Source organism: Ictidomys tridecemlineatus, chromosome 7 (genome assembly GCF_052094955.1).
Source record: "Ictidomys tridecemlineatus isolate mIctTri1 chromosome 7, mIctTri1.hap1, whole genome shotgun sequence".
NCBI classification, from domain to species: Eukaryota; Metazoa; Chordata; class Mammalia; order Rodentia; family Sciuridae; genus Ictidomys; species Ictidomys tridecemlineatus.
This window is the reverse complement of record NC_135483.1, coordinates 37,449,483-37,471,470: the sequence shown is the minus strand read 5'-3', so window position 1 is coordinate 37,471,470 and position 21,988 is coordinate 37,449,483. Positions and strand designations below refer to the sequence as shown.

Here is a 21,988-nt window from a genome sequence, read left to right as displayed (position 1 = left end):
GGGCCGCACGCATGCCAGGCGAGCGCGCTATCGCTTGAGCCACATCCTCAGCCCCCCTATTTTGTATTTTATTTAGAGATAAGGTCTCACTGAGTTGCTTAATGCCAAGCTGTTGCTAAGGCTGGCTTTGAACCTGCAATCCTCCTGTCTCAGCCTCCTGAGCTGCTGGGATCACAGGTGTGCGCCATTGCATATGGCAACTAATATTTTTTTAGAAACTTTTTCTAAGAGGGTTTTCTGAGAAAACTTTGTCTACTTGTGGAAAGCATGGCTCACTGCCCCTTAGAATACTTGTTGCTGTTTTAGATACTGTATTAGTTTCTTATGGCTGCTATAACAAAGGAGCCTAGTAGCCAAAAAAAAAAAAAAATTACTTTGCAATCCTGGAGTTCAGAAATCTGAAATGGGGTAGCACTCAGCAGTGTACCCCTGTAATCCCAGCTACTTGTAGAGTTGGGGAAGGAGGATTGCAATTTTGAAGCCACCTCAGTAATTCAGTGAGGCTCCTAGCAATTTAATGAGACTGTTTCTCAAAATGAAAAATAAAAAGAGATGGGGAAGTAGCTCAGTAGTAGAGCACTTACCTGGCATGCATAAGGCCTTGGGTTCAGTACTTGTGGTGGTGGTGGTGGGGAAACATCTGGAATGGGTCTCCTGGGGCTAAAATCAGGTTCAAGAAGGCTGCATCCCCTCTGTAGGCTCTAGGAAAAACTTGTTCTCTTGTTTTCTGATTCCTAAAAATTGACTGCTTTTCTTGGCTCCTGGCCCCTCCATCTTCAAAGGCAGTAATGGCATCTACCAATATTTCTTTGTGTTTTGCTCTTTGTGTGTTTTTCTCTCTTCCCTTCTGTCTTTTTTGGGGGGTGGGTATCAGGAATTGAACTCAGGGGCACTCAACCACTGAGCCACATCCCTAGCCCTGTTTTGTATTTTATTAGAGATAGGGTCTCACTTAGTTGCTTAGTGTCTCACTAAATTGCTGAGGCTGGCTTTGAACTTGCGATCCTCCTGCCTTCACCTCCTGAGCTGCTGGGATTACAGGTGTGCGCCACTGTGCCTGGCTTCCCTTCTGTCTCTTGCATCCCCCCTTTCTCTCTCCCTTTCCCTCTCTCTGTCTCCCCTGCTCCAATTGCTTTCTCTCTCTCCCCCTTTCTCATTATTGTTTCCTTCTTACAAAGACTCTTGTGATAACATTTGGTGCACGTGGAAAAGCCCCCACTAATTTCCCCATCTCAAGATCCTTAACTGAGTCACATCTGAAAAGACCCTTTGTGAATCTTATTCTTTGAACTCATATCAGAAGTTGCTGCTTTTCCCTTTCCTTGTCTAACCTAAACTTTTGGCCCTAACCTCTCAGTACAATTGTTTCTCCATCAATAGCATTTATTGACTTTTCCAGCTCAGAATTATCTAGCTCTTTCTCCTCTTCTATTTCCAGAGAAATAGAAAAAATGCCCACTAGGGCAAGGTCTGTGCTAAGAAAATACCCACCTAATGATGTTTGACTTTCCTGAAATTCCTAGGGAATCTGTATTAGTTTCCTATTGCTGCTGTAACAAGTTACCATAAGCTTAGTGGGTTAAAACTGTACAAATTTATTATCTTGCAGTTCTAGAAGTCAGAATTATGCAATGATTTTCACTGGACTAAAATCAAGGCATTGGCAAGACTGGAGCCTTCTGGAGAATCTTGGGGAGAATCTGTTTGCTTGCCTTTTCCTCCTTCTAGAAGGTGCTACATCAATTGAATGTTGCTGCTCCCATCTTTGAAGCTTGTTAACACTGGGCTGAGTCCTCACACTGTCACTTCTCTGCTTTTAAGGATTCTTGTGATTATGTTGGATTTTCATGGATAATCAGGGTTATCTCCCTATATTTAAGGTCATCTAATCAACAATCTGAATTCCTTTTGTCATGTAGCCACACATTTACAGGTTGTGGGGGTGAGGACATGGACGTCTTTGGAAGGCCATCACTCTGCCTACCTGAGAGGGCCTGAAAGTGAATCCCAAGCAGTGATTTGTCGTGCAGCCCTAATTTTTTAAATATTTATTTTTTAGTTGTACACAACACCTTTATTTTGTTATTTATTTTTATGTGGTAATGAGGATCGAACCCAGGGTCTCGCACATGCTAGGCAGGCGCTCTACCACTGAGCCAAACCCAGCCCTGCAGCCCTATTTTTATTAACCGTTCCCTTCTAGAAGGTGCATGATGCCCCACTCAGGAGAGAACCCCTTTGAGGGGCTGGGGTTGTGGCTCAGCGGTAGAATACTTGCCTAGCACTTGTCCAAAAGGACAAAACTAAACTACAATCAGAAATCAGAATAGTGGCTACACTTGGGGTGTTAGTGCACAGAAATGGGAGTGAGTGGGGTCTCTGGATACTGGGACTGTTCTGTTTATAGATCAGATTGCTGATTATACATGTGTTCACATCATAAAAATCAATCTAGCTGCACTTTTTTATATACATACTTCAATTAAAAGTTTCATTTAAAAAAACAATAAAATTAATCTATGATGACAAAAGTTAGAACTGTAGGTATCTACAGGAGGTTAGGCAATAATTGGGGACCAAGGAGGGGCTTCAGTGGCTGGGCACAGTGGTGCACGCCTGTAATCCCAGCAGCTTGGGAGGCTGAGGCAGGAGGATCACAAGTTCAAAGCCAGCCTCAGCAACTTAGTGAGGCCCTGAGCAACTCAGTGAGGGGCTAGGGATGTGGCTCAGTGGTAAAGTGCCCCTGGGTTCAATCCCTGGTACAAAAAAAAAAAAAAAAGAAGAAGAAAAGAAAAGAAATGAAGCGACATTGATATTGTGTAGAACCACCAGTCTGCAGTGGAAGGTGATGAGGAGTGTGTGTGTGTGTGTGTGTGTGTGTGTGTGTGTGTGTGTGTGTGGTATTAATGGGGGAGTTGTTAACATTGTAACAGGGCCAGATTATGGGGCTACAAACGCTGAGCTGAGTAGTCTAGATTTGATCCTATTGGTATGTGGAAGTCACTTACTGTTTTTAAGCAGGAGTATAATAAGCATGATATTGTGTTGGCAAGATGGGATTTAGCACTGGTGCCAGATGAGTTCAATAGAGAGACTTGTAAATAGTTTATTAGGATTAGGTTCAGCTTCAGAGACCAGGATAACAGTGCAGAAAAAGACCAACATAACAATGGTTTAGAGAAGGAAGTTTATTTCTGTCTCAGAGTCAAGAAGCCTGGAGGCAGGGAGTCCAAAGCTTGTGTTGGGTCAGGGACCCATGCTCTACCGCCTTGTAGCTTTTTTGGAGCATGGATTCTATTTCTGTGGTGTCTTACGGTTCAAGACAATTGCTCTGCCTTCAGCCAGGATGTCCTTATTCTAGGAATGAATAAGCAAGGAAGGTCATCCACTCACCCCAAAGTTAAGGACACTTTCAGAAGCTATATGCAGCATGTACAGTGCTATCCCACAAGTCAGCACTTAGCTACCTGGCAGGAAGAAGGGGATGACCCTTATTTGTCACAGCCTGTGTCCCATGGGAAAGTGGGGGTTCCACCGCTGAAGAAGAAGGACAAAGGAGAGTTGGGAGACAGCTAGAAATCTCTGCCAAAGCCTTTGCAGTCTGTCTGATGGGAGAAGAGCCAGGTCTAGATCTGTGACCATGGGAGGGATGGAAAAGGAAGGGGACGTGAGAGACGTCATGGGTGAAAAACCAGACAGGACTCTGCATGATTGGGCGAGAGGGAAAAAGACATGGGAGGAATTACCATGTATGCCTAAATAGGAGGTGAGGATTTTTCCAAGGCATTATTCATTGAAAGAGAGGAAATTGCTTTATATCTGAGTCCTTGCAAAGTCTTCCAAGTACAGGGAGCTCTGTCAACTATTTTGAACAAAGTACTGCTTGGGGAAGGCATGTTAGCCAAAAATGACCTCAATCATGGTAGTTTGGATACTTATGGAAACCAACCGACCAAAGCTGGCAGAAATTTCAATTCAGATTTAGTAATTAGTCTTGAGGGTGCAACTTTATGACTGCAACTGTTGGATAACAGTTTAATCTCATACTTTTAAGGTCATTTTAAAGAACAATATCAAATGTTTAAGTTGTAGGGATCATGGTGGATTTGTTTTCAGGACATATTAAAATTCTAGCTATCCTTATGCTGCATAAATGGAGAGTGGTGGTCTGGGATACAATTGCTAGTGACAGCATTCTATTTACTTTGTTGGATTAAAAAAATGCAATATCTCAAATATCTCAGAAGTGAAGATGCTCAAAAAGCATCTTTAGTGTTCAAAGATACCAATGTTAGTGAGGCAAGTAAAGCTTTTGAGAACATTGTTTTATGAAATGTTTTATTATTCATTTTTTAAGGTGACAAAACATTATGTTTAAATTAATATATTATTATATATTATGTTAGTCATCATATCAATATATTATAATATCATTTAAAGTCTTACATACGTATTTGTGACTAAACTGATGTTATTGCAAGTAGATGTTTGATATTTCATCTATATTCTTTATAAATTGTAAATTCAAGTTTGCCAAGAAATTGTATGGGGTTCCTCCCACCAGGAAAGTGAGAGAGGGCCTTTTATTAGGGTCATCTACATTTCAAACAAATATAGTCTGTAGAAGAAGGCCAGGCATTGAGTTTTATATAGAACAATGGCAAATTTTTTTGACATTTATTGATCTTCTATTGAATGAGTATTTATTCAACACTTATTGATTTTTCTAAAAATTTATTTACAAAATTTGGCACCCAGCATGTGGGGTACACAAAGGTGACAAGGCATAGTCCCAAGGAGCAACTCACCACTGAAGCAGGAAGACAGACATGGTAGCAAGAAAAATAAAGGAAGTGCTAGAGTAGACAACCAACTGGGGTGGGTGGGAGAGTCAGTCCTTGGGAAAACTCAAGCACACTGACCAACTGGGTGATGCAGGAGCAGAACTTTCAGTGATGGCTGAATGTCATCATGACTACATAGAACACAGACTTTGCAGGCCAAGACACCAGCACGAATGAGGTGTGAAAGAATCTGAGCTCCTCAGACTCAGATGGGAACCTTGAGTAGACGTGGGAGCTGCCATGCTGCAGACATGGCTGGTGGGCAGTCATGGAGGGCCCTGAGTGGTAATGTAGACACTAAGGCCAAAGAAAGATTCCAGACAGGAGGGACAGGGCCAGTAGGTGAAGGATCAGCACAAGGAGTGCAGTCCAGAGGTTGCTGGAAAAGTCTGGGTGTAAAAGGGTGGGAGCACAGCTTTGGCTACACGGTGGGAACTGTCAGGGGGCCTGGATGGGGAAGGTGCAGAATGAAGTGGTGCAGAAGGAAAGTGGGAAAACTAGTCTGTGTAGCCATGAATGTGGTGGGGATGCAGAAGACACCAGGGGGCTGGCTCCAAGTTTCTGATCAGGATGTTGAGATGGATGAGCACATGATGTTACCTTGACCATGAAAGGACTTGAGTGGGAGAAGATGAGTTCAAGCTTGGACAGGCAGAGTTGGCAAGCAGGTCCTCACCACTAGGTAGAAGTTAAAGACAGCCATGTCAGGTCAACCTCAACAAGAACTGAGGTCTAATATCTAGAACTGCCTGGGAACCATGATGGCTCTGAGTCCTAGCAGAGATTGGCTTCTCATTTGTGGTCACATGGGCAATGGGAATTTGGCAGTAGGTGACAGGCAGGAAGGTAGGGCCTCTGATGTTTCCCAACTCCAGCATTGTGTGATTCTCTGTGAATGCTTCGAGTAGTGGGATGTACACCTGGGATGTGACAGAGAGGTCTGAATGGGACAAAATTATTGAAACCAGCATCTAAAAACTTACAAATTAGGGAAATCTTCTTTTTTTTTCTTTCATTCTTCTTCTTCTTCTTCAACAAGTAAGCTGACTGCCTGATAGGTGGCAAGAACAGAATCTGATTGTGAGGCTTTGACAGTCCATAAATTTTAGTGTTCCATCCATAAAATTAGGGTCCTACAACACCTTGCAGAATGATTGTGGAGCTCAAGTGAAATAATAATTTGCAAGATGTCCAGTTCACTGCCTGGTCCACCATAGACACATAATAAACGTTACTGTCTCCCTGCTTTTTCTTCTTGTCTGAAGGTGGTATCTTGCCACCTTCTTTAGGATAACAGGGTCTTCCTGGCCTGTGTCTGGTTTAGGTTGAAAGACATTGCTTCCGGGTCATGGCTCTTATTTTACAACGGACTGATTAAAGCCCAGAAGGGTAATGTCACCCATGTGAGGTCACACAGTGTCCAAAGCCAGGCCTCTCATCTCAAGGCCCACAGCACATAGTGTTGGCTCTGGTGGGTTTCTACCCGCCTGTTGAGTCACAAGTGATGCTTAGAAGAACTCCTAGCTAAGACAGTCAGAACAATCCCCTCTCTCTTCCCCCAGCTCCATGGTAAAGCGAAATGAAAAGACTCATTGTTCCATCGGGAGAGAAAAATTGCTGAAACAAAAGTCATAGCCTTTGTATTATTTTAAAATATTCTTTCCATGTGCACAAAATGCTTCATGGAATCTGTTCGGATTGAATTAACCTCTATTTCTCAGAACAACAATTCTTCTCCTGTGCTCATCTTTGAAAGGAACTGTTCTCCAACATTATTCTGTTTTCCAGTTAGAGATGGCTCCTGTTCTTCAAGTGCTGACAGCTGTGAATGCCAAATGGTGACAACCTTAGAGATGGGTGCAGGCACTGGCTTGTTTTTCTCTTGTTTCCCTACTATTATATTTTTAAGGAAAAACCTGTCTTGTCTGATAATAATATTACCATACTGGTTTTATGTTAGCATCGTTTTTTTTTTGTTTTTTTTTTGGAGGTGGGTGGGGGAAACCAGGGATTGAACTCAGCGTTAAACCACTAAGCCACATCCCTAGTGCCCTTTTTGGGGGGTGGCTACTGGGGATTGAACTCAGGGATACTCAGCCTCTGAGCCAGAGCCCCAGCCCTATTTTGTATTTTATTTAGAGACAGGATCTTGCCAAGTTGCTCAGGACCTTGCTAAGTTGCTGAGGCTGGCTTTGAAGTTTTGATTCTCCTGCCTCAGCCTCCTGAGCCACTGGGATTATAGATCTGTGCCACCAGCCTGGTGTTAGTAGGTGGTACAGACCTATAATTAAAATTCATCAATTTTAAGTGAACAGATTCATGGTTTGGATGAATGTCTAGCTCCACCATGATCACGGTGCAAACATTTCTCTCTTCTCCCAAGTGTTCCTCACATGGGATCTCCTTTTGGCATGCCTGTCAGGGAACCCCTGACCTGCCTTTTGTCCTGCAGTCCTGCCCTTGATTACATGTCATATAGATAGAATCTTTCCATATTAATCCTTTTGTGTTTGGCTGCTTTCACTCAGTAATTGTTTCTAGATTCACCCAGTAGGTCATTCCTTGAATTGCTGTGAAGGATTCCATTGTGTGCACGTGCCATACTTTGTTGACCTGTCGATGGACTTTTGGATTGTTTTTAGTATTTAGCTTTTACAATTAAAGCTTCTGTGAGCTTCTGAGTACAAGTGTTTGTGGAATGTGTAGTCTTATCTTTTGGGTAAATACCTAGGATCAGGGTTGCTGGTGGGGACAAAACATCTGGTTTGCCTAAGATTTAGTATTTCTCAGGGTGTGGGAACTTTCAGTGCTAAAGCAGGGCTAGTCCTGGGTGAACAGGGACAGTCGGTTACCCTGTGTCATTTGGCAAGGTTATGTTTAACCTTACAAGGAGTTGCTGAATTCTATTTTTTTTCTTGCTATTGGATTTGTTGTGGCAACTTATTATGGTTTTAATTTTTTTTTTAATGACTAAAAGAGTCTCGAACATTTTTATATGTTTGTTATCCAAATGTCTTCCTTGGCCGGGTGCAGTGGCACACGCCTATAATCCCAGTGGCTGGGTAGACTGAAGGAGGATCACAAGTTCAAAACCAGCCTCAGCAATTAGCAAGGCTCTAAGCAACTTAGTGAGACCCCCATCTCAAAATAAAAAACAGGCTGGGGATGTGGCTCAGTGGTTAAGAGCCCTGGAGTTCAATACTTGTTCCAAAACAAACAAACAAACAACCACCCACAAGTATATTTTTTGGTAATAGGACTCTTCAAACCTTTTGTACCTTTTTAAGTGGGTTGTTTGTCTTTTTTCTTTTTCAGTTATAAGAATCTATGTAGTTTGGATATAAATAATTTATCAGATATATGTTTTGCAGATATAATCTACCAGTTTTTGGCTTGCCATGCCATTGCATTGTGAAAGCAGAGTTTTAAATGTTTTTCAGGTAAAATGTGTGCGTGTATGTGTGTGTGCGTGTTGTTGTTGTTGGTGGTGGTTTTTTTTTTTTGGTGTTGGGGATTTAACCCAGGATTTTGTGCATGCGAGGCAAGCACTCTACCAACTGAGCTATATCCCCAGCCCTAAAATGTATATTTTAAAGTTATGAATTTTGTGTTATATTTTATTATAAGAATATTCATAAGTAATCATAAAAGTTAATTTAATGATCATGAAATGACTTGATATGACAAACTTAACAATGTATACTTCCTATTAATTGGTTTGCACGCAGAATGATGTGATAATGATGATGATAATAATAATAGTAAATAGCTAACACTTATTCCACATGTACTATGTGTTAGGCACTGGCTTTAGTGGTATATATGTACAACCAGGAGCAAGGAGGAGCCATAGTCCTGGAAATGACTTCAAAGTACAGTTGTATCAGGAAGGAAGAGGGATATGTTGGATACATTTTGGATGAGTGAACATGGACTTTGTATTTGCTTCATTTAGAGGAAAGGGAATGGCATTAAAATAATAAATCACATATTAATGATGTCACACACAGCATCATATAAAACCAGGTCACAAATGCCAAAGATATTTAAAAGTAAATAATAGGTTTAAGATTAGAGGAAGAGGCAAAATATTCTAAGTTTTCTTCCTTTTCTCAGAATCTCGGAGTTAAGGGATCTGTCTATCTGGCAGAGAGTAAGTTGTTCAAGGGGGTGGGAAGTAGTTACCCATTAGGAGGAGTAAGTGTGCTCTGGTGGATGAGGCATGTGACTGCGAGGGAGTGACTTTTCTGAGTTACTGTAATAATTAAATTACTTAGTACTTTTAAAGCACTTGGCCCAGTGCCTGGCACATAGTAAGTGCTGAATAAACATTCCCTATTCTTAATAGAATGCAAATGCATAGTATTTTGCACAGCAAGTGTGAAAAATGGTGGGACTTTGAGAGTCCACAGGCTATTACCAGGTCAGTTCCTGAAAGCAACTGGCTGAACAACTTGCTGAATTATTCAGTACTTTTTGTGAAGTTTTGGGAACTGGTCTTTGCCCCACCCCTGTCTCTGACAGTGAAACAGCTATGACCTTTTATGAATTGCCCTCTGGGGATTTGATTCGAAACTACTTGAGTTTTCTGCTGATCAATGCATTGGCAAATTGGCCTGCTCACCCTGGGCTTGAGTCTGGGCTCTGATCCTTGGTAACTGTTTGTGACCTTGGGCAAGCTACTTAATCACCCTGAGCCTTATGGGGATTTGGGATGAATATTAATTAGTTGAGTGAACCAATAGATGTAAAGTATTTAGAATAGTGCCTGGCACATGGACTCAGTCTAGTGCAGAGTCCAAGCCCTTAATCACTGTATCATGTTCCCTTTTTTTTTTTTTGAATTTTTAATATTTTATTTTTTAGTTTTCGGTGGACACAACATCTTTGTTTGTACATGGTGCTGAGGATCGAACCCGGGCCGCACGCATGCCAGGCGAGCACGCTACCGCTTGAGCCACATCCCCAGCCCCATCGTGTCCCCTCTTAATAAGTGTATGTGGGAGGCAGGGCAGGGAGGCCTATTGGCCATGTGATGCTACATTTTGTCAGCTACCTGTGCATTTTGTGGGAAGTTTATGTATATTAATTGTGCCATCTGCTATTAATCTACTGAAAAAAATCTTGTTAATTAGAATTTTCAGTTTTTCCAAACTAAGATACAGAATGGGCCTGTGACTGGTGGATAACAAACTTAATGGATTGAAAATCCTTCAGGATAGGTTTTTTCCTCCTTTCCCAGTTTTCCATTCAATCTTTGTTGACCTAAAAATTCCCACTGGGCATGCTCTGCTCAGAGTATTTAAGAATCTACCAAGGAGGGCTACTCAAGTTCTAAACCACCTAACACAAAAATGTCATTCTGAATGCAAGTGGTGTATATGGGACCTGAAAAAGCAGGGTGGGGGTTTGTAGCACCCGGAGTTCAGGAACACCCGGAAATCTCACCCACCCCTCTCTCCTGTTACGTGTCACAGCCTTGCTCTTCTTCCTCCTCTTGAAAATGGAGTCCATGCTGGTGGGCTGCGTGCTGCTGCTCCTGGGACAGAGCCTCTTCCTCTCCTCTGCGGCCAGAGAGCGTCCACACACCAGGTCCTTCTCCCGGGGCAGACATGCTCGGACCCACCCCCAGACGGCCCTCCTGGGTGAGTGACAGAACCACAGGTTGAGGGAGGGACCTGGACCTGGGATGGGGTCTCTAGTGCTTTTCTGCCGCTGGGTCCTCTCTTGCCTGAGCTGGGGGAAGGAGGATCCCAGTGCTGTTGAGAGCAGCCAGAGTTGACGGTGTGGTAGCAGGTTTTCAAAATATGATTACACCTCTCTAAAGTCTTCAGTTTAATCTGAGGCTCAGGACTTTTCTCTAATACACAAGGCAAGATTTTTCACCGAAAATGTTCTTGTTGGATTTATCTGGACAACAGTTTTCTGAGAATTTTTTTTTTTTTATTAGACTTTTCCAGATAAATCTGTGAATGATGCTTCCATTCATGGTGGCATAGGGAAACGCAGACACACAGGAGAGCTGGGCTTATGAGCTCAATCCAGACATTCAGAATGAAGAACATCAGGCTTGATTATTTCCACCCAGTGAACATGTTTTCTTCAGGAAAAAGGAAATGGGACAGAACTTAAATTAGCTGGTCTCAGCATGGGGGCCAGGGTGCCCAGGATATGGAGGTAATAGGCAGGTCGGCCAATGGAAAGAACTGGTTTTGGTATAGACCTGGGTTCAAGTCCTGCCTCTGCTACTTATCCGGTGTGATATTTGGGACATGTAACTTTTCTCAGGCTCAGTTTTCTCATTTACAAAATGGGAACTTGAATGCCAACCTTGGAACATTGGCAGGAGGATTGCAAGTTCACTCTTCATTTTTGTGAAGAGTGGATTAGGGAATATATGTAAACTGTAAGCATGCAGCAAATGATGGCTTTATCAGAGCTTTCAGTCCATGAAGATCTTTGAAGCTGTACTTTACATGTATAGCTTCTTGGCCAGTCATTAGAGTCAGACACCCGTGAAGGATACTTAGGGAACTGTCCTGCAACCTGGTAACCTCAGCATCCAAAATTACAATCAGGGACTAAAGGGATCACAGGGCCTTGTCTTGAGAGGTCAGAATCTTTACTGACACTGACTAAATAATGACCCCAGTGATACTAGGACCTTCATGTCTCCCATCTGTTGAACATCCCTCTTCCAAAATGATATAAATACAATACTTCTGCACATAGGAAAAGGACTTGGGGATGCTTAATACATTGATTTAAGGGTTTTTTAAAAGCAGATTTCAAGTCAGGTGCACTGGCACATGACTGTAATCTCAGTGACTAGGGAGGCTAAGGCAGGAGGATTGAAAATTCAAGGCCAGCCTCAGCAATTTAGGGAGGCCCTAAGCAATTCAGCTAGACCCTGTCTCAAAATTAATAAGAAAAAGGCCAGGGCTGGATGGGGGCTGGGGTTGTGGCTCAGTGGTAGAATGTTTGCTTAGCCTATGTGAGACACTGGGTTCGATCCTCAGCACCACATATTAATAAATAAAATAAAGATCCACTGACAACTAAAAAAAAAAATACTAGGGATGTGACTCAGTGGTAAGACAGCCCTGGGCTCAATCTTTAATCCAAAAAGAAAAATTCAAGATGATAAATACATATAGATATATATAGAGAAAACTGAAAAAAATGTTGATGGATTCCTAAATTCCCAGCAGTGATTGTGCAGTTGCATTTCTTATAGAGCTGCTCTCTGGATCTTTCTCCGTGCACACACACACACACACACACACACACACACACGGCTTCTGAGATAGGAGGCAGAAGCCTGTTTGCCAAAGGCATTGATCCCACATCCAGCATTGCCTCTTTTTTCTCATTTTTCTGGGGAATGTGTTAAGGATAGTGAGGAGGACTTCAGGTTCTTTGCTTGTACGTGTGTGTCTGAAAGTTTAACAGAAATGGCAGAATTGTTTCTTAGGTTCAATTTTTTTTGTTTTTAAAAATGTTTCTACCTATGCCTAATTTCAAATCAGAGTCTTAGTAACAACTTGAGCCAATTTAAAAACAAACAAAAAAGCATGTTTCTATCCACCCATCCAGCGAATGGTCAGCCGCTCACCCAGCAGCCTCTGCGGTCTGTCCACATGGGCTTTTTTTACCTGGTTCATTCAGCTGGAATTTCTACTTTGTGCTAGACAGGGGGGTGGTGTGGGGTGGAAACTTTAAGACAAATAGCCACTACTAGGAAGTACACAATGTAGTGAAGGAGACAGGCATCTAAAAAGATCATTAATTTGGTGGAATCAGCGTGCAGGAGTAGAGACATATCCAAGTGACAGCTCCACTCTGCCTGCTGAGGCTGCTCAGTATAAGGCAGGGACTCTCCAGCTTTTTGAAGTCAGGATCCTTCCTGTACACTTGAAAATTATTGAGGATCCCAAAGAGCTTTTTTTTTTTTTTTTTTTTTCTCCTGGGATTGAACCCAGGGGCACTTAATCACTGAGCCACATCCCCAGCCTTTTTTATATTTTATTTTGAGACAGCATTTTACTAAGTTGCTTAGGGCCTTTCTAAATTGCTGGTCTGGCCTTGAACTTGTGATTCTCCTGCCTTGGTCTCCAGAGCCGCCCAAAGAGCTTTGTCTGAGTTTGTATCTAGCAAGATTTACTAGATCAGAAATTGAAATGGAGAACTTCAAAAATACTCATTAATTAAGAATAACAAAAATAAGTCTATAGCATGCTAACATGAATTAATTGTATTTTCTGTATGAACTGTATTTTCTCAGTAATAAAGAAATTAGTGAGGGCTGGGGTTGTGGCTCAGTGGTAGAGCATTCAACTCACATGTGTGAGGCCCTGGGCTCGATCCTCAGCATCACATACAAATAAATAAAATAAAGGTGTTGTGTCCAATACAATTAAAAAATAAATATTTTAAAAAAGGAAATTAGTGAGAAGAGTGGCCCTTTCTTACAATTTTGTAATTCTGTATCATGTCTGGCTTAATAAAAGAGACCTGGATTCTTATTTCTCATCCAATCTGTCATGGATATTGTATTGGTTGGACTATAGAAAAAATATATGACTTCACACAGATTTGGAGTTGGAAAAAGGAGGATCATTTTGAATAGACTTGTCATTTACTTGTGGATATTCTTTTTCGATAATACACTAAACTTGACAAATGGTTTCTTGGAGTTGATTGCAGTGTAGAATCTAAAACTTTTTGTCCCTGTGTACTCATGAGTGACAGTATAAAGGCAAACATTAGTGTTATAGTGAAAGTAGTATGTCCTCGTGAGTCCTCTGGAAGGATTTTAGGTACACCTAGAGGTCCCCAAACCATACTTTGAAAATGACTGGCTTAAGGGAATTGGTCTGTTCTCTCCCTTCTCTCTTCTCTTTTCCTTTGTAAGCAAAAGCTTTTTTTAAAAAAATTGGTGCATTATAATTATACTTAATAATGGGATTCATTATGGTACTTTTACACATGCCATAACATAATTTGATGGATCTTATTCCTCTGTAGAGGGAATCGTTCCTCTTGAGGGTCATGGCCATGTAGAGCCTGCAGGGATGAGCAGGCAGCAGAAGGGTGAATGAGGATGGAGCGTGGAGGTGGAACTAGAGAAGGCCCTGGGGATGCTGGGCCATCTGTAGGACAGGGAGTCTGAGCTAGAGATAAGTCTGGAAGAGCGAGGAACTGGTCATTTAGGACATTTGAGGTTCTAACAAAGACCTCAAATCCCATTTTGCAAAAGTGGGAGCCCTGAGGATTACTTACAGCCAACAGTGATGTTGATCACTTAGATTCTGTACCCATGTTACCCTTGGGACAAAATCAACCTTTCTGGGCTTTGGCAAAAGGCAGGACCTAACTAGCCCATCTAACTAGAAAATGCTACTAGAGCAGGGCTCTCAGGCCAACAGGAGAATGAACAAGCACATTCTCCAGCCCAAAGTCCCTTCCAGGTGAGGGCCCTGGCAGGTGGGGTTGGATCAGCAGGCTGTGCTGTTCCCAGCACCTTGGGATTCCTCCCCACTTGCCCCATCTTTGGCAGGGGCACACATGTCCCCTTCCAAGCTCCTCCCTAAACCCTTCCTAGGGCTGCCAACTGCAAGACATGTGGTCCCACTAGTAATTATTGCCTGTGTTATTTGTGCACATTTTATTCTCTTTGTTACATCACTGTCATTTGGGGGTGGACCTGTTCCCAGGGCAACCGCTGGGACATATCAGCCTTTGGGAAAACAATCCTCCTTCCTCAAACACCCACTATATTCTTAACTCCCCTCATTCCTAAGACTGAGACTACACAGGCCACTCTGTCCTCTGTCAGCTTGCTCTCCTGGTTGTCTCCCTTACCAGGTCTTATTGATATGCACTTTCTTTTCTAAATTTACCACCTCATTTATTTTATTTCTATGAACTTTGAGGCCTTTTCCTTCCCCTATAATAGAGACCCCTTTGGATCAACACTACCCAGTCAGAATTCATGTTTTCTGTTGTATGAGAGCACTTTGTGGCAATATGGCAGTAGATTCGAGAAATGGGTGGCAAAGATTTAAAAGGAATCTGGCCCCATAGTCTGGTCAGGGGATGGTGAGAGTGGAGGCCTTACTGCATGCATGCATGTGTGTGCATACACACACACGTGCGCACACACACACACACACACAAGGCTGGGAAAAATTGTAGAGGTGTTCAGGGAAGAGGCAACAGAATTTAGGGAAACGTTTTCATAATTGCTAATTCATCATTTTAAAATGGGGTGAATGAAGAAAATCTAAGAATTTACCGTATACAGCCCCCAGTTCTGCTCTTTGGAAATCACAGTACATTATCAAACACTTGTTTCTGTTTGTGTATATATGAGTAATTAAACCCGACACCAATATATTAGTAAAATTTTGATACATTTCACCTGAGGCTTTGAGGTGCCCTTTGAAATCTCCTAAATTAGCAACGTAATGGGAGGAGTTGTCTGGGCTGGAGAATTTCAACCATCCTGCACTGGGGCCAGTGCAGATTTTCTCCAGACTTTGGGCTGGAGAATGTGCTTGTTCATCCTCCTGTTGGCCTGAGAGCCCTGCTCCAGTAGCGTTTTCTAGTTAGATGGGCTAGTTAGATCCAGTGCAGGTTTTCACCTAGCTTGGGCACTAGGAACATTTTCAAGCACTGGCTTCTGGTAAAGAAAGGATTTCCAGATTTCCTGCATCCTAAAACAATACCCCTAATTGAGATTTGTTGACATCCTCAATAAGGTGGGAAAGCAGATGGAGAAGCCCTCAGACTCTCGGCTCTACCACCAGCCTTACATCCCCTGAAGCCACTTTTTCATGGTTAGAATTTTTTTCTTCTTCCCTGAGATTTCTGGGGCCTTTAAAAATCTCTTCCTACCACCAGGGGTATCCTGCCTCAGCCAAGACCCATCCCTGGCCAGGGTCAAGTCAAAGGCTACCTTATGCCTCCCAGCCAGACCAGGCCATCCTTCAGCAGCCCCCACGTGCTGCAGGTCCTTTGTCCCACTCTGTCTACCTTCCCCTGCAAGGATAATAATGGTACCTACCTCAGAGGGATTTGTAGTCTCCTTATTTTTGTGTTTGCCTTATTTTAACCACTAGGCTGTAAATCCCTTGAAGATGGGACTATATTTTTTTCATTGCACCAATGGAGGGCAGCCCCTGCTGTGAGTAGGGATGTTATCTCATTTTAATCCAACAGGGGAAATACTGCAAGGTGGTTATTATTAGATTTCATACTCAAACCAGGAAGCTGAGGCTCAGAGAGAGGAAGCAGTTTGTCAAACTCATAGAGGATTCTTTCTGCAAAGCTAGACAGAAGAGGTGTTTTAGTCAGCTTTTTTGCCGCTGTGACTTAAAGACCTGACCAGAACGATTGTAGAGGAGGAAAAGGAGGGCTCACAGTTTCAGAGGCCTTAGTCCACAGAATGCCGGTTTTATTCTTTGGGGCTCAAGGTAAGGCTGAACATCAAGAAGGTAGCGTGTGGCAGAGGGAACCAGCTCACATGGAAGCAGAGAGACTCCACTTGCCAAATGCAAAATGTATACCCCATATCCACGCCCCCAATAAACCACTTCCTCCAGCCACACCCCACCTGCCTCCAGTTACCATCCAGTTAATCCCATCAGAGATTAATTCACTGATTAGATCGAGGTATTATGGTTTGGATTTGAGGTGTCCCCCAGAAACTCATGTGCAAGACAATACTAGAAGGTTTGGAGGAGAACTGATTGTTTTATAGCTTTGGCTTAATCGGTGATTTAATCCCTGATGGGATTAATTGAGTGGTAACTGGAGGCAGGTGGGGTGTGGCTGGAGGAAGTGGTTCTTGGGGGCCTAGCTATGGGGTGTATATTTTGCCTCCGGCGAGTGGAGCCTCTCTGCTTCATGTGAGCTGCTTCCCTCCACTACACTCTTCTGCCACACACTTCCTCCAGGATGTCCAGCCTCACCTTGAGCCCCAAGGAATGGGGCCAGCATTCTGTGGACTAAGGCCTCTGAAATCGTGAACCCTCAAATAAACTTTTCTCCTCTACAATTGTTTAGGCCTTTAAGTCACAGCGGTGAAAGGCTGACTAAAACTCCAGCTCAGTTTTTTTCTTTTTTGGAAGACGTTGAAGTTAGAGATCCCTTAGGTCTCATCTAGGTAGTCACTGGTGATATCACTAATTCCCTGCCTTCCTCACACCCCTTCTGTGTGGATGCCTGAGGCAATCCTTGGCTTGCTTTCATTCTCTCCAGATAGGACAGTCGAGGTAATGCTATATTCTGGAGGACAAGAAGATAGAGATATTGAGCACAAGTGATGGGGTAGTAGGACCAGGGCAGTGGAATTGTGATTCTCAAACTCACTGTTCATCAGAATTCCTGGGAGGCTTGTTAGAGCATAAAATATTAGGCCTTTTGCTGAGAGGGTCTAATTCAGCAGGTCTGGGTTGGGGCTCAAGAAGTTGCATTTTGCAGGGTTCAGTGGCACACGCCTATCATCCCAGCAGTTTGGGAGGCTGAGGAAGAAAGATCCAGAGTTTAAAGCCACCCTCAGCACAAATGAGATGCTAAGTAACTCAGTGAGACCCTGTCTCTAAATAAAATACAAAATAGGGCTGGAGATGTGGCTCAGTGGTTGAGTACCCCTGAGTTCAATCCCTGGTACTCCCCCAAAAGAAAAAAACTGCATTTCTGGAAACCTCAGTTTGAGAACCATTGCTAAAGAGAAATCTAAGGGTGGGATGGGAATGGGAAGGAGGAAAAGATCTTAGGAGGAGATGCTGTGGAGCAGGAGCCAGGAAGACAATTCGAGATGAATAACATCTGCAGGGAGAGTTGCAGCTGGAGAATGAACTAACTGCAGGCTGGGCCCACCCTTCTGAAACTTTGAAAATAAACTGCTAGCATTTTCCTACCCAGAGAGAGTTGGCAAAAGGTGGACCCCAAGCCCGGACAGGGAGCCAGCCTCTTACAGCACAGCAGATCACAAGGGACATCTTCAGAATCAGATGGTTGGCGCGTGTCTTTATTGTCAGAACTGATTATAAAAATGAAGGTTGATGCAGAGTGTTTATGGAATTGCTTTAAATACAGCAAAGACTTTTGAAGTAAAATCCCCTCTCTCTTTCATGCCCACCCATGGTGCATCCTCTGCAGCGGAATCGCAGCAGGAGATGGGGACCTGGGGACCCATGGCAGGACTGTCGTGGCTGTAACTCAGCAGACGTACTGTTCCCCATCAAATGCATTTTTCATGCCTGTCCTCTGTTTAATGTATAAACTGACCTGTTATCATTCATTTTCATAAACTCTATGAATTTCTCATTCCTATCTTGTGATTAATGCTGGGAGAATCCAAAAAAGCACAGTTTCTGACTTTCAATACACCACAAAGTTAAAAGCTTTCCTAGCCAATGAATAAATAACTTGATATTTTTTTTCCTTCTACAGATTCTCTTTCTTATCCCATTTCTCTTATTAAACTTTCTTTATCTCCTTCATTTTCTATAAGCCTCATACATGTCTCCCTTCTTTTATTTCCTTCATCAGTTCCAAGATGTTCTAGCTTCATCTTGCCCAAGTGTGTTGTACCTGCAGTGTATTTATGTGTATGTGTCACTCTCAATGGGTGACAGAGCCACTTTTTGTTTCTATTATTTGGTGGCCGGTGCTGTGGGGACAAGGCATACAGCCTCGCCTCTCAGGAGTCAACCATGTCCCTGGTCTCCCTAATTGCTGATAATAATGGTAATGATGGCTGCCATTGTTGTTGTTATTATTATTATTATTAAATTTTTTACTTGACTGGCACTGTGCTGCACAGGTCACGCTTCACTCCGTAGAGTACTGTTATCTCCATTTTACAGATGAAGGAATTGAGGCTTAGAGAAGTTAAAAGTCTCATTCGAGGTCATGTAGTTCACTGAGTAGCCAGATGTAGAATTCTAGAAGCCAGCAGCTGCTTCCTCTGCTCAAACTCTCTTCTATACTCCTAACCCTTCTGTTTCACACACCTGAATTGGACTCATCTTTCAGGTCTCAGCAGAAGCATTCCTAATGTTTTCGGTTGGGATTCAGTACCCCCTATGCCTCTCCCCAGCGTGCCTTATTTCCCTGTACTGCATTAGCCTGTGCAGTGATTGCCTGCTTAATTGCCTCTGCAGCTCATCATTGTATTGGCAGCGCTTAGCAATGAGCCTGGTACACAGCAGACATTTGATAAATACCGATAGATGCAAGTAAATGAACTAACAGATGAGCAAAGAGGAACATGTCTAGAGAGAAGCTGCCAGACTGGTGAGTTTCCAAAGTCAGGGCATGTGGAAAATAATGGAAAGAACTAAGGATGTTTAGCTTGAAAAACAGAAGACATAGGGACTCTCTGAAGGTTGTGTAATGAAGATTTTAGAATTGTTATTAAGACCTTTAGAAGGAAGGGCAGGACAAAACACCTGTGCTTTAAAGGAAAACAATTTTGCTTCTATGTGAAACTGTCTAGCCACTGAATCAGCCCACAAAGGAAAGGAATCCTCCATGCATCAGATATATTGAACATCTCTAATCTGCAAACCTTTACTTTCTAGGATTCTGTGGAAGTATTTACAGAATTAGGGAAGGAGCTGGAAGATAAGAACTTTCCTCCCTGCTTAAAACAAAACAAAATAATTTTTGCATTCCGAGAAAAAATCTGCACTGGGAATTGTTTGTTTTATTTTTTATTTTTTTGTAGTTGTGGATGAACAGAATGCCTTTATTTTACTTATTTTTATGTGGTGCTAAGGATCGAACCCAGTGCCTCACGCATGCTAGGCAAGTGCTCTACCTCTGAGCTATAGCCCCAGCCCTCATTGGGAGTTTTTGAGTGAATATTTTTTAATCAAGAGAACTTAGAAATTATTAGTGGCTGGCACTATATGTAGCCATGCATTATATAGCAATAGGGACACATTCTAAAAGATGTGTCAGAAGGTGATTTCATCACGGTACAAACATCAGTGTGCGTACACAAACCGAGATGGTATAGCCACTGCACACCTAAGCTATGTGGAATAACCACAGTTGTATATGTGGTCCATTGATGACCAAAACATCATTTTGGTGCATGATTGTAATTGGTTATGCATATTACCCTCTGGCAATGTTACACTTCTGAACATGTTAATTGGATGAGTGGATGATTACAAGTAAAATGTATTAGGCTTTTTAGTTAATTTATGTAAAACTTGCCATTCATGAAAATCATGACATTTATTATACTTAGTTTAGCAGCTCTCGTGTAGCCGCTTTTTTCTATATATTTTTTCCACATTTTTTTATTGGTGCATTACAGTTGTATGTAATGATTGGATTTGTTGCCACATATTCATGCATGCACACCATATAACAATAGAATTTGACCAATATCCCTCCCCAGCACTTTTTTTTTTAGTTGTAGATGGACACAATATCTTTATTTTTATTAGTTTATTTTTATGTGGTGCTGAGGATCGAACCCAGGGCCTCACTTGTGCGAGGCAAGCGCTCTACCACTGAACTACGATCTCAGCCCCCCTCCCCAGCACTTTGTACCTGCTTTTTTCTTAACATAAGGGGAAAGCTTTTAGTTTACTTCTTTGTTTTTTTTTTCTGATACTGAGGATGAAACCAGAGCCTCTTGGTATTAAATTTATTTGTATCAAATTTTATCTTCTTTGTGGGTTGAAATGGAGCAAATTCTATTCCATCCATATATGAATATATCAACATAAATTCCACTTTTATACATAAATATAATGCATTACTAAAAACATTAAATTTTTTTTTCTTTTTCATTTAGGTTCATCATTCTTGCTTTTTGAGATCTTTTCCTCCTTAATTTATCAATTTAGAATCACTTGCAAATATGATAAAATGCCTTCTGAGTTTTTCTCCAACTCATCATTGAAATTATTTAAAGAATAGTTCATATTCTTTTATAATGTTTATAAAAATAATCATCTTCTAGAAGTTCATGTCTAAATATTTAATGATTATTAAATGCTGAAATTGCAAGAAGAGCTAGTTCAAAAAGTTGCCTGAACATTCAGTCTTTAAATATTTAATGTATTCTTGATGGAAAATGTGATAGAGATTTGAGTTGTGTATTAGTTTGTTAAGGCCACCATGACAGTGTACCACAGACAGGGTGGCCTATGCAAAGAAATTCTTGGTCTCACCTGGAGGCTAGAAGTCTGAGATCAAGCTGTTGGCAGGATGGCTTTCTTCTGAGACCTCTGTCCTTGATTCTAGACTGTCATCTTCTCCCTGTGTCTTCACATGGTCCCTTTGCTCTGTACCTGTGCCCAGATTTCTTCTTTTTGTAAGGACACCAGTCAACATTAAATTAGTGCCCACCCTAATGACCTCCTTTTAACTTAATCACCTCTTAAAGACCCTTTCTCCAATTATAGTTACAGTCTAAAATGCTGGGAGATATATTTCAGCATAGGAATTTGCAGGGGGTGGGGATGGGGGGGCAGTTCAGTTCTAAGCAAGTCACTTTGCTTCCTCCTTTCATGTTTGCGGGACAATATGTCATCTTCTGACATGTTCTTAAATTGCCTGTTTTTCCTTTCTGATTTGCTTAATATTCCCACTTCAGGGTGATATAATGGTTATTGACTGACAGAATGGGGAAGTATTTCCAAAGACTTCAACAGTGTCACATATTTGAGTCATTAAAGTGGGTCCAAACGATTGCAATGGGTAGCACTGCCAGCATCTTCAGGCTGCAGATGGGAAATGAGCGCAATCTAGCCAGAGTGTGAAATCAATCCACATGAGGTTTTCCAAAAGCCAGGAATTGGAACCACTAGCTCAGAAGAGTCTTCTTCCAATACATCCAGGGGAGGCCGATTTGTAGAGAAAGATGAAAGGAGGGCGATTTGTATATTTTGGCTGCTCCAGTGATGATGGGGCTGGGAGAGGGAAGGGAGAAGTTCTCATAAGCTCACAGCCAGTCAGTAAGTTAAAACATCAAAGAGGAAGCTGGGAGGCCAGATGTGCCAAGAGCTGAGGCAAAGGAAGGGTCTATGGGAAAGGAGATGAGCGTATGCCGGACCACTAGGGCTCAGAGCCAGGAGGGACCTTAGGAGAGGCGTGTGTCATGTGAAGAC

The 21,988-nt window shown here is 42.3% G+C and overlaps 1 protein-coding gene across 2 annotated transcripts in view; it reads left to right on the top strand.

Moving 5' to 3' along the window:
* The window catches only part of Matn2 (matrilin 2), a 141,161-nt gene that overhangs the window by 3,234 nt on the left and 115,939 nt on the right, over positions 1-21,988 (top strand). For both annotated transcript variants that reach the window (XM_005316315.4, XM_005316314.5), the window contains exon 2: positions 10,322-10,489. In XM_005316315.4, the coding sequence (XP_005316372.2) occupies positions 10,348-10,489 (142 nt within the window). In that variant the 5' untranslated portion in view covers positions 10,322-10,347. The remainder of the gene's footprint in view (positions 1-10,321; positions 10,490-21,988) is intronic.